Genomic DNA, 13,694 nt, shown 5'->3' with positions numbered 1-13,694 from the left:
AATTTCTATGAACTCATTCTCCTGATGCTCTAGAGCAGGAAACTCCCAACCAGCACAGAAGGCAGAAGTCTGGCTCCTCCACAATGCAGGCTATGGTGAGCACATGCACATCAGACTTGTTCTCTGCTCTCTACCTTAGCTTTCTATACACTATTGAGCCAAATTAAGGTTGCAGCCCTTGTCTTTGAGGTATTCAAGAGTTTGGGCTAGTGATATATAAAAGATCACAAAGGTCCAGGATCAGGACTGGAGTCCACAGCTCCCCTCTTTTGACACAATGGCACTTTCCAGCAGAAGGATAAAGCTTGTCTTTCTTGGGGGGTGGTCCCAGACTGTGGAAAGAGTTCCCACAGGATCAAAGACATGCCATAAATCTCATTCCCTTCTGCTTCAAGTGCAAGGTGCTCTTCTTTGACGTTGGACTTCTAATAGAAACACATAGCATAGTGTCTGTATAATACATTAAATACAGTTAAAATAGTAAAAGTAAAAAAATCTCCAAATAGTTTCCTTTGGGGGGTGGGGGTGGGGGGAACCACAGGTGCCACATGCTAGTCATGTCTCTTAATGCATTTCTGCAAAGTGTTCAAATACTATGGGAATGAGTGCTCTGTGAGAGCCCGGATATAATAGAATTTCAGTCCCTTTGTCTCTGGGTCTGTGCCTATTGCACCCACATTCCTCCCCCATTGCATGGGAGGCACAACTCCATGCCCGTCTGCTCACCCACACGCTTCTCTTGCACATTCCTGTGAGGTGAGATCCCCCTGTCTGGCCTGCATACGTGCACCCTTCCCCCCCCCCAGCAGAACCACTGGGGCTTTGAGTCTTGCACACCCTTATAAAGAGGGACACAGTGCTTAATTGGTGCCTGGGCTTTCCAGGGCTCAGCTCCAGCACCTCTAGGCTTGGCAATTCGTAGCCCCAGCACCTCTAGGCTTGGCAATTCGTAGCCCCAGCACCTCTGGGCTTGCTGTGTCAGTTACGAAAGTAAAAAAACTGCTTGAGCCCTGGCACCAAATTGCTTCAGCCCTGGCACCTCTTTCATTGCAAATTAAGCACTGGTGGGACCGAATTTGGTTCTTCATTCTGGTTTTGGGAAAGCGCCCAATGAATGTAATGGCAATTCTCCCATATAAGAATTGATCCCGTGGGGTCCTAACCCATGTGAATTACACAGCAATCACCTGGTTAGTCTCTTAATTTCCTTTGTTGCAAGAGGAGCAGCCTTGATACACTGTCCATCCTTATGTAATTTCCAGGATACACCCCAATGGCTGGCAGCCTCATACCCCACTGCACTGTGATTTTGTCAGACTGTACAAGCTAAGAAGTGCCCAGCAATATTGTGCATCAGTTTGGGACAGGAAGTGAAGTATAATATGGTATCCAATGGAACTGCAGAGGGAATTTAGGTTAGCAGAATGTAATTACCCAAGCCAGGATTGAGAAGACACCAAGCCCAACAGCCTTTATGCTGGGGAAAGAGCACCAGCATCTTTAACGATGAGGAGTTCAGAGCGGAGTGCAGATTCAGATAGAACTGTTGTTTGAATGAGGCTGCAAGGTGAAGCCTGTGCTAAGTAGGGGAGGGGGAGACCATGAGCTCACACCTTTAAATTCCCCAGGATCCCTAATGTATTGGCAAATTAAAGTAGTAAAAGAGATTGAGCATGTTTTCAGTACACATTCTAAGTACAATATCATATGTCTGTCTTTGGTCTTTGTGAACTCAAGTGTTCTGAGGATTGAAATGAAGGAAGGACAGCTAGTCCAGCCTCAACTTTTGCCCATATGCTTCTTAAAAATCTAAACTGTTCTTTTATTTAGGGTTGGGTACCTGGCCCCGTTCCAGCCTTTTCTAGATGTGAGAAAAACAGCAGCCCCAGTTCTCCATTCAGTGCAAGTGTCCTGGTACTGTGGGCTTCTCAGACCAGGCATGCATCTAGTCTGGTATCCTGCCTCTGACAATGGTGTCCATAATGGAATAACTATCATATATTTGGAGCTGCTTAGCATAACTGACAGGAAACTCCTGGGCATGGGAGATGTCTCACAAAGCTATATAGACTGTATATGCTGCTTGGAAGCCAATGGAGGAAGGAGGAGGACGGGGGGAAGGGAGTTGCATGTATTTTTGTGAGGCCTTTAATCTGACATCACCTGTGGCACTATTAGTAATTCACAGCAATCTCTTTCTGGTCCAAGGAACAGCGAAGCCAGAGAGCATCACCAAGTTTACCACGAACAATACGCCAGGGCCTAGCAAAGAGTCCAGCAGACCTCCGTTTTAAAATATAGATAGAGGAAAAAGAGAAGGGACTGAGGCTGGATGGGAGGGCTGAATTCCCCTCTGATGCAAGCAGACACAACTCCATGCATTTCAGTGCAGCTATGCCAGCAGAGAATTTTTCCCAAATACTGTAAACCAGCGGTTCTCAACCAGGGCTCCGGGGACCCTTGGGGGGGCCGTGAGCAGGTTTCAGGGAGACCACCAAGCAGGGCCAGTGTTAGATTTGCTGGGGCCCAGGGCAGAAAGCTGAAACCCTGTGTGTGGGGCTGAAGCCTGGGGCTCCCAGCCCTGCCACCTGGGACTGAAGCCAAAGCCTGAGCAACTTGGCTTTGTACGGGGAACCCTGTGGTGTGGAGCCTTGGGCAATTGCCCTGCTTGCTGCCCCCAAATGCTTGCCCTGGCTTTTATATGCAGAAAAACAGTGGCTTTGGCACTGGTGGGCTGTAGGGTTTTTATAGCGTGTTTGGGGCCGGGGGGGGGGGGGGGGGGGCTCAGAAAGAAAAACATTGATGACCCCTGCTATAAACAATGGCACAATGGAGTAGTGTGATCTACCCAGATTCAGATCAAGAACCCCACCTCCTCTTGACATGCTGATGATCCTAGAAACTCTTTCTACTCATGGGAGCTGCTCGCAGCTTTTTGTATTACTCTTTGTCTAACTATATATAATCAAACTTTGAAGATGGCACTTGTGGGAGTGCAGCGTTTTGTTTTACCTAGATCTACAACAGCCCTCCTGCTAGTAATCTGAGCAGGAATAATCATTTGAGAGGGAAGCTAATTAAATTAAAAAGACAATCAAACTGGAGGGATAAACCTTTTGATGAAGAAGCGCTGGGGAAGCATAGGGGGATGGGGATGGGGATGAAGGCACATATCTTTTTGAATCATCAATGTCTCAGGGCAAGGTTGCTTCAGCCATAGTGAGTATCCCTATGAATTATCTCCTGCTTTTATTATCTATTTCTACCAGGAAAAGACGTGGGGGGAACTAACTTTTTTTTTTATTTGGACAGACTTAAAGAAGTGGCATCAAATTTGAAGGGCACCCAATCAATCTGTTGTCCTAGCTGCATGAAATTGTATTTCCCTGCCACTTCATATCTTATTTGCAGCAGCTGGGCTGTAAGTCATTGGTGATAACATTCTTTATTATGCAGCCGTGTTTATGAACTGAGCCTGGAAAGAGATGATAGAAATATGCAGCAATATGCAAAGGGGGGGGGAATGAGGGAGGGGGAATAAATGCTAGTTGCTAGGGCAACCATGGGGCTATTTTGGGCATCAAATTTTGCAGATGCTGAAAAGCATTTTCATGTGATGGCTGGTCTCTCCGGGAAGGGAAGGGGAGAGAGGGCACACAATAAACTGGGAAGATAATATTCAAGAAGGCAGCAATTTAATTTTTTCAGTAGTTTCATCTTTTTTAAAAAGTATTAAAACCAAAAAAGTTGATATAACCTAGTTAGCAGGAAAGCTGGGAGTTTTAAAGAATAATAGAAAAAGACAGCCTAGGAATTTAGGAATCTTCACTTCAACTTCTTACGAGCAGCAAGTGAGATTGTTTAAATCTAGCAAGTACTGTCAACCCTGGGGTCTGTAATCGCTTTCGTTCATAACCAGTCCAGTTCACAATAGACTAATGCAAACTTTCCTTCCTGAAAAGATCCTACCTGCCTCATAAACCATGATTAGCCTGTGTGCTTGGGCTGAGCCCCCACCCCTGCAACAAGAGCTAAAGAAGTGAATTCCCAAAGACCCAATTGGACTTTTCAGGGACCCTGGTTTGTCAAAGGGAGAGAGGCAGCTATTTTGTCTCCACCTTTAGCTATATAAATACCACTGATCTCTGTTAAAATTCCAAAGTATCTAAATAATGGGAATTGTTCTAGTCACAGCTCAATATTTCTAGAGTACCAGTGTTGGTCAAGATAATGGCTCAACTCACTATCATTTAAGGGCTAGTTTTCTGTTTCTTTTATTTTAAATAGTCTAAATGAATTTAATGCTGATGAAAGGTGCCAGTGCAAGGACTTTGTACAGGACTTGAACCAAGGTATCCTCTCACGCTACATAGAAGTTTCACCTCAAAGCCCAGAAGGTGCTGAGGGCTAGAGTGGAGTCACTCTGATTTGCACCAGCTGAGGCTCTGGCTGGAGCCATTTGCAGCTGTTTAAAGTGGGTATGAAATTCTGTTAGATCAGAATTCTGCCCTCACATCTGTGGTAACATTTTACACAGGTGAAAAGAATTGCATGAAGAGGAAGGTAAGGGAGAGCCAGGCTCTCAAACCACAGAACAGGTAAAGCAGCAGCAGCAGCAGCAGGAGGAGGTTCCTCATAGGATCTGTTTGCATCTAGCAGCCTGAATGAAGAATCCCTTTATAATCCTTGTATCCAAGGTTTGTCTGTTTCCCTACCATGAGAGATACTAGCCCCATCCTAGTTGCCCTAGAGAATCCTTTTCTCCAGCTTGATATTGCGTAAATTAAGCAGAATCCAAATAAAAAATAGCTTATGGCTATTTTGTGCAGCTCACACCTCACCCTTTCTCTAGAATTCTGAATGTATCGGCAAATTTAGCCAGGAAAAGGAATTGGAATAAGTTTTCAGCGAGGAACCTCCTCTAAGTACTATGTCACATGTTGGTGTTATTGCTCCCTGATAGTGTTTTTAATTAAACAGTTAGCAGTGGTGTTGAGATTCTCCTTCAATAATTAAATCACAGTAGTGAATAATTATAAAAGTGAATTGTTGAGTTCAACAGTCTCCAACTGAGGCAATAGGACCTGTTTCATTAAATTAATCCAAGTAATGCATGTTCACAAGAATCTAGAATAATATGGAGGTAGATAACTATCATTCAGCCCTGCATGTTTGCCTCTTTTAGGTGACATATATTCCCAATCTCATCTTCTTGTTCTTTCACCATTTCCTTCAGTTCTCTTCTCCAGAAACAAATGTTGCTGCTGTCTTTTTTATTCACACATGGTGTGCTCTCAGCTTTGCCCTGGTAATGCATAGATTTTTAAGGCCAAAAGGGAATATTACAATCCTCTTAGTCTGACCTCCTGTATAACATGGGCCATGGAACTTCACCCAGTAAATCTTGCATTCTGCCTCTGTTTACTCAACTTCTAGCTGGCCTTTTGTGTTAAACAATTCTCTCTCATCTGGATTATCTCACTTTTAGTGAAGATGAGCCTAAGGTGCAACTGGCTCTGACCCCTTGAACTCTGGTGTTTAAATCTGAATCCAAACTTCTTGGCTCCCCCTAATATTTAGATTGTCTTCTTTACATTTTTAAAGTCCTTACTGTTATATTTTCCATACGCAAAACGCAAACAGATTGTTTGTCAGAATGACCTTTATTTGTTAAGAGAACAAAAGTAAATTTTTCATGAGAAGCACACACAGTAAGAGGATGTCTCTTTTGTTACAGTCTGTACTTAACTGAACACACAATGGGTGCCTGTCTTTGCAGACAGCAGTGTCCTTAGCGGGTGAAAGAGGCAGTGTAGGAAATAAACACACATGGGGGGAATAATATTTCCCCTCAATGTTGCTAGACCCACATGATTTTGAAAACCTGTTTTAGTTCATCTCATGGCCTTTCGCTTCTACCCAGGGAGAATAAATCCAACTCCAATAACTATTGTGCAGATCTTAAGATAATTAAGCGGATTCCAAAATACTCTGGTGAGCTCTTCTTCAGGTCTGAGGAATGAAGCACACTCTCCTTCTCCAGACATGAAGAAGAGCTCTGAGTAGCTTGAAAGTGTGCACCTTCCACCAACAGAAGTTGGTTCAGTGAAAGATATTACCTTGCCCACCTTGTCTCTCTCAAAATCTGGGCCTTCGTCCCCAAACAGCCAGAGAGCTATGAAATGCAGCTGTTGAGAAACTTTTTTTCTTCTGCAAAGATCTGAACATTGATAATGGTTAATGAGAGCAGGAAATTGGAAGCTCAGATTTCTGGGAACTGCTTCCTGATTTTGCTGTTGACTTCTATGTGAATTTGGACAAATTGTCTCTCTGTGCCTCAATCTTCTCATCTGTAAATTGGTATAATAGTATCTTCCTTACAGGAATGGTGTGAAAATGGCAAATTTTTAAAGTGCTTAGAAAGCCTTGGTTAATAGATGCTAAATATTCTTTGTTCTTATTACAGCTGGTCAAATTTTTCAAATATTGATAAAATTTCAAAGTCTGAAACAGAATCTGACAAAATTCTCACAAAATTTGCCCTTGTTTTTGAGTAGCTACTGACTTGGTTGAAATTTTCCAAATTTCAGAATTTAAAATTTTTAAAGTTTCAGAAAAGAGAAGGAAATTGGGGGGGGAGGTCGTGGGAGAATAATGAAATTCTCCCCTCCCCCCCCCCTTTTTTTTTTTAAAACCCGTTCTAATCAGCCCTCTTTAATGTGAGCCAATAGAGGTGTTGCAGAACTGGAAACATTTTTTGCTGTTTTATTGAGCTCCGTTCCACTTGAGCTCCTGGATTCTACAGGAAACAATCACCTCAAAATTGCAGCCATCTTAATATTCACTGTTCAGTCTTTTATTACTGGGAGCACGGATATAAAACTTGAAAATAATGCAAATTCAATATTTTTTTTTCCAGGACATGGATGCAGCTTTTGAATTTAAAACCAAAGACAATCAAGATCTTGGTGAGAGAGAGAAGGTCAGTCTCATAGCTCTGTTTAATCAAAATCGAAATTGTGACATCTGTTTCCCCAACCCTCATTTAAAAAAACACATCACTTCATTTTATGGGTTGATGTCTCCTCGGCTGCATAAGAGGGGAGGCACAGAAAGGTTTAAAAGAAGTTTTCCCTTCATAGTTTCTGCAGGTGGTGATAAGGGAGAAAGAATGACCAAGAGCTTAGGATGCTAACTTGGGAGACCCATGTTCAATCCTCTGTTCTGCCAAAGACTCCTTGTGTAAGTTTGGATAGTCATGTACTGTAGTCTCTCTAGTCCAGATCTATGAAGGCACCCCTGCAATCCACAAAACCCCTGTGTGGCTGCCACCTAAACTCACTCTGTGCGTAAATCAAAGTTTCCTCAGTGCCTACATTTCTGCGCTGGAGCATGCACACTGCTGCCTCACTCTATGCATCTGAACGTCTGTATCCTACCTGAGGCCCTCTGTGATCCACAAACTGGGGGAAGTGAGGTGGAGGAGTGTCCATCTTAGGGCCAGAGAGCGAGAGAGAGAGAGACACTCAAGTCCAGTGGTTACGGCACCCACTTGGCAGGTGGAAGACCCAGGCTCCAGTCCCTCTGCTCCAATCGCTCTTTCATTATTCTACACAGTGAAACAGCTTCAATAGGAGAACTTTGGGAGCCCCTCATCATAATATCCCATAGCTCTGTGGTTAAAGCACCCTGTTCAAAACTTTTCTACCCCGTCAGCCTGAGGGGGGAATTGAACCCGGGTCTCCCCCATCCCAGGTAAGTGCTGTAATCACTGGGCTAAAAGTTATGGGAGGGCACCACTGTCTCCTCCTCCAGACATTTTATATGGAATGAGGCATCCACCTAACTCATTCTCACAAGAGATGACTCCAGGAGGTAGGTTCCCAGTTGTGGTTTGCTAGCAGTCCATGCAGCCCAGTCTTACACACATAACTCTGTGAGATGGGTGGGGCTTAGCATACACCCCTCTGGCATGCTTAGATGGGGAGTTACCAAGCATGCTGGCTTTTGTGGATTGCTTTCTAAGGCACCTAGTTCTCTCCATGCATTGTAGAGACAGCTTAGGCACCTGGCTCAGGCTTTGTGGATCACAGTGTTGTTTCAGTGATTTTTCTAGGCAACCGAGTCCTTTTGTGGATCCAGGCCTCTGTGCCTCAGTTTCCCATCTGTAAAATGGGGGTAATAGGGAAGGACTATTTCAGAGGAGTGTTGGGTGAACAACTACATTAAAAACATTGTGAGGCACTCAAATACTAAGGTATTGGTGGGGGGGGGACTTATGAATATCCTGGATTGATGGCAACTAATAGAACAATTTAAACTCCAGGACTAAGACAGTTTGTTAAAGGGATGAACTGAAAAATTACAAATTTATAAGTGAGTCCTCTTGGGGCTTGCAAAGGTCTCAAAGGATTGCTGGGTCTTTCAGCGATAGAATTCCATTTGGTTCATAGCAAAGCATTAAGGCTAGGGCTTCTCTTTTTAAATGCTGTTGTTTTATTTGAAGGGGAAAGGACGTGGTTGTTAGTTTTTTGGTAGTGTCTAGCCAGCTCTAGGAATTAGCCACAGACAACACAACTGAACAGCTTTAAAAAACAATCTGTGAATATTTGTTTGAAAAATTGTATTGTGAACTTTCTATTTTTATTGCTATACTTAAACCATATACTGGATATGGAATGATCCATTTCATCCAAACTGTTACAAAAGTGGTAGAGATGTCATACAGCATTTCAGCATAACCATATTTTTTGCCAATATAAGAGTGTAAGAGAAGAGTATAGGTAAGACAAAAAGAAAACATGTTGTTGAATCAGTTTTTACCCCTTAACTAAAAATTAGCACAAACTAAACAATTCTGTTTCCCTAGGAAGTCCTTGAACCATCCCAGAAAAAAATGTTTCTGTACATCTATTTGTGTGTGAATGGCCTTAAGTTAAAGTAGCCTCCCACAGCAAGATGATCAGGGTTTAATTGAACATTTTTGAAGATGAAGTTTACTAATAACTCAGCGTGACAGAATTTGCACAATAATGGAACATTTTTACATTGCTAAACTCTGTGACAATTAAAATATATTCCAGAAAGCTGGGAATTTTAGTATGAAAGATTTTTAGTTAAGTTTTGTTTGTGTACATCCTTTTACCTCAGACTTACATACATGTTGAATGTTACCAAGTTAGCAGAATGTTCCTAATGAATGGTCCTGGTACAACAAACCATGCTTGGAGCTAAGAATTTAAAATATGTATTATATATTTTTAAAAGTTGACCATACTATAGCAGCAATGTACGGGTACCCAATGGAGAAGAGAGGAGCTACAATACCTGAGTCTTGAAATGTCAGCAGCTTTGGTCAAGATTTAATTTTCAAAAACATTCTTGATGAAATCCATCTCTGACTATATTTCAAATATATAAATCCTACGGAGAGATGGGCCTGAATCAGAATCCTGGATCTGAAAATCCTCACACTTTGAAATTTGGATCTTGAGCTAGATAGGAATTTTGTCACTGGCCCTTTATAAGTATCTTTTATAATGGCCTGAATTAAAACCCGGAAAACAAAACATCACAGGAGTTTGTGAAAGTTCAGATCCAGTCTCTACTTTGTAGCTAGGTCCCATCTCTATACATTTTGCAGACATAGCATATGATAGATGTATTTTTAAAGTCCACTGGCTTCACCTGGGTTACTGAGGAGATGATTCATACAATAATAACCACTATTAAAATGTCATCAAATATATATTAAAAGCGAGGAAAAAATGGCATCTCTGACAAGTATGTCTGGGATACCTTATAAGGCATCCTCTATACAGTAGTATGGCACTTTAAATAAGAATGCATCAAATATCAGAAATGAGTGTTGAAATAGGAGCTGATCCTGGAACACTTGTAATCAATGAGATTACTGTGTGAGTAAGAATCAGTAGCATGAGCAAGGATTTGAAAGTGCCAGCCATATTGTGTTCACTGTAAATGTGGATGTGCTGTAGACCGCAAGCTCTGTTGGGAAAGCGACCAGTCAATCATTTCTGATGCGCAGCCCCATGATTCATTTTCTCTTGTTATCAGAGGTCAGGGCAAGACTCCCCAATAGCAGTCAGCTCTTCAAGTTTCTCTCTAGTGTTAGCTTCACAACTATTAATGAGTCGTCCATCTACAGGCAGAGTTCTGGTGAGGCCTTTGGTTTTATCGGGACTGTGAGCTTTTGGTTGCATGGTTGTTTAATCCTCTCAGTAAGCATCCCATTTTCACACACAACTGGAGGGGATTTTGTTAAATGTAATGAGTATATTTAATTTACGAGAGATTTAAGAGACTAGAATTACAAAGTAAGATTCTGGAACCTTCACAAGCGATGAGTGGAACCTCCCTCCACTAGTAGTTCCACTAACGTCAATGGGCCTACTGACCAAGTCAGGTGTTGTTCATGTTAAATAGGAAGCAGAGCTTTACAGGCCCTATCCAAGCAACCAGCTATGAGGTCTTCGGAGACATATAAACCTACCTCTAGTGGATACTATAGTGGAAAACTTTCAGCTGGTTCCTACAGTTTCTACTTGGCAACTGGGTTTTAGAACAGAGCAATAAGGCTATTGGTGTACTGGCCCCTGGAGCTACTGGCCCTCCAGCTGACCCAACAGAGACTAGCAGAAATCAGTAGAGACCAGATGAAGGACTCAAATTAGCTGCGGGAAGGATGGGGATCCCATAACTAGGTAGGTAGGTGCTCAGGGCAAAATATAAAATCTACCAACTCTGCAGGCAGGAATAGATGAGATGTAAATAATCTCCCCATCCTGAGCATCCCTACTATCTACTGCATTAGCCTCTTCCTTTTCTCCATCCCACTCGAGGTTGCAGGGGGTGGGAATTTCTCCTGGGGAAAGGGAGCTGCTTCCTTGGCCAAAGGTTGTGGAACCATGTTGAAGAAGCAGCAACAGAGTCCAAGGGAAATCAGTAGACCCTCCCTGTGCACGGAAAACCTGCCATGATTATCCATTTAACTAAAACACTCATGTCATAGGGCTATTTTAGTATTATTTCTACCGTCCTCAAAAGTGTGCCAGGCACTTTATAGACAAAACAGAAAGGCATAGTCTCTGCCCCCAATATGGTCCAAACTGACACATGACAAGTGTAGGTAGCAAATGTTACCTTACAGCACATAGTAAGTTTGCTAGCTATTTGGTTCAGCTGATGATCTTGATGGTACAGGTAGTTTAATACATAATAATTATTAGTGACTCCATTCTTGTGGGCACCGGGGAAGAAATCGGTATCAAGAGAGTGTGGTGGCTTGGAGGACCTGTAACGGGACAGTATTCTGTACATGAGGGTAGCATGGCTGAGGGAGAAGCAGACAACTTAGGCTTTGAGGCTGATATCACTGTGAAGTTGGAGGCTGGGATAATAAGAGAAGCGATTAAATGGGAGATGTCAGTTGGGGCTGAGTTACGGAGAGCCTTGTAAGTGAGGATCCAAAGTTGAAACTTGATGTAGTGGAGGAGGAGCTAGAGGAGAGACTCACAGATGTGGTCAGACCAACAGGCAAGGAAGATAGTTATCGTGGTTGTATTTTGGGTAGACTGGAGGGGGTGATGTGGGTATTTGGAAGGCCAGCAATGGGTACATTTCAGGAATTGAAATGGGAGATAATCAGGAGTATAACTGTTGGGATAGAGAGGAAGGGACAGATCTTGGAAATGTGAAGGAAGAAATGGTAAGATGTGGACATGGCCTATTGGTTACAATGTTCTTCCCCAAAAGGCTGAATCCAGACATTAAACTTCATTATTTTCTCATGCAGCTTCTTTTAATTCTAAAACACTAGATTCTTGGGTCACAGAAATGTCACTCCAGAGAGTGAGGCAAATTTCACTCAGAGGTTCTAGCAGATTTTTAAAACATGTCTTTAAATAAAAATTAAGCAGGGTTGCCTGCACTCACCCACATTCTCCCATGATACAATGAAGCAGGTAGCACTGTTTGAGTGAACTTCAGGCACTAATGGTTTGGAAAGATCAAATGGTGCTGAAACATGGCAATTCCACAGTTGTGATAGGACCAACAGGATTATGTTGACTTCAGGTACAGAATAAACAGCAGAAGCAGGTGAACCAATGGGGAAAAAATAAAAAGGATTCTAATTTCCTGCTGATGGCAGTAGTGGTCAAACACAAGCAAGGAGAAATATCAAAAATATGAGCCCCACTATCAGTTAGCAGTTGCTCTGTTTATTTGGGTTCTGCACGAGAATGTGCAATTCTTTAAAGGACAGGTAAGATGGTAACTTGCCTGTTGTTTGATTTTACTGTAACACTACCTGTTACTCTACTTTCAGGTCCTTGTGTACCTCCAGGTCCTAATGGAACCCCTTAGGGCAGAAACCTTTGCCCCTTCCTTTTGCCCAGGACCAGGTAATAGGCTGTAACTCAGATGAGTGAATTACTTACCTCTCATTAGAAGATGGAGATAATTTCAGAGAGAAAGTTATCAGAATGGACCCGTTCTTTTCAAATAAATTAGCTATAGCAAGCTATCTTTTGGTTTCTTAAACACCTTACATTTTTAACATCAAGTTAATCTAAGAAAGAGAGGTATTACAGAAAATTAAATTTAACCTTTAGCCACATCACTTCAAGAGAAGCCTGGGGAAGTTAACCTATTAGCTACAAAAAAGATAGGAGAGATTATGTATTCTGAGATCTTCACTCCATTGGAAAGCACTACTCTCTGACCATCCTCTCATCTACATTGAGTCTCTGCCTCTCATCACTTCCCTTGGGATTTATCTTCCTCATGACTCTGGTCTACTTTCATATAAGTTGAATTCCCTCTTCAATTTCCCAGAGAAGGTAGGAAGGAATACTGGTTGAACTGCCTTTAGGATCCATCCTGTCTGACTGAGAGCCTTTTCCTTTCAGACAATTCAGAATTTCTTTCTGAGTTTCCACCTCCCCTCTTCAGATGTGCTGAACAATTTCTCTCTACAGGACACCCACTGAATGTATAATTTTTAACCACTCTGTCTGTCAGATCCACAAAAGCTGTTACTGGAGGTGTTTGCATAAAAGAGCTCCTCTCTAGGTATCAGAGCTGTTGGCAATGCTCTAGACAGTATCCAACAGGGCTGATCGGGACTGGATGCTTTAGTCTCCTTGACTTAATGGCTATGTACATCTTCTTACTGTATCCTCCCCCTCAATTCCCTTCTGCATTAGCATTCTGGTTGTGCCCAGCCATGTAAAGAAATGAAGTCTGGAAGCTCTTAGTTTCAGATGAGACAGATTCTTATATTATCAAAAATAAAATTTAAACCATAAGTCGAGATAAATCAGAGAAGATAATGGGCTTGATCCTTGGGTCTGGCTGAGCGCCTATAAGTGCAAACCTGAGCATGCTGTGGAAAAGACAGCTTTATATAGTACACACACGCCACAAGCCTAGGGGTGGTGACTGAGGGTCACTTTGGCCTCTGAAGCGATATAAAGCAGCCTAGGATTTGCTCTAACTTGTGCAGGCTGATAATAGTCGCCAAGGGACTATTAAACCAGGTAGAGATCATTGGGTCACAGCAGTGTTCATGCTGTGTCCCTAATGCCAAGAGTTGTGATGCAAGGGGAGGTGCAGAGGCAGGGAGTTCTCAGCTGGGTGATTGAGCCAACTTTATAGCCTGTTTGGGCAGC

The 13,694-nt window shown here is 42.6% G+C and overlaps 1 protein-coding gene across 11 annotated transcripts in view; it reads left to right on the top strand.

Annotated features, from left to right (window-relative positions):
• TNRC6C (trinucleotide repeat containing adaptor 6C) overlaps positions 1 to 13,694 on the top strand; it is a 584,197-nt gene that overhangs the window by 54,248 nt on the left and 516,255 nt on the right. For 9 of the 11 annotated variants that reach the window (XM_074970980.1, XM_074970984.1, XM_074970981.1 and 6 more), the window contains exon 3: positions 6,920 to 6,982. The exons of the other annotated variants lie outside the window; for them this stretch is intronic. In XM_074970980.1, the coding sequence (XP_074827081.1) occupies positions 6,920 to 6,982 (63 nt within the window). The remainder of the gene's footprint in view (positions 1 to 6,919; positions 6,983 to 13,694) is intronic. 11 annotated transcript variants of the gene reach the window in all.

Source organism: Natator depressus, chromosome 14 (assembly GCF_965152275.1).
Source record: "Natator depressus isolate rNatDep1 chromosome 14, rNatDep2.hap1, whole genome shotgun sequence".
Lineage (NCBI taxonomy): Eukaryota > Metazoa > Chordata > Testudines > Cheloniidae > Natator > Natator depressus.
This window is presented reverse-complemented; position numbering and strand designations above follow the sequence as displayed.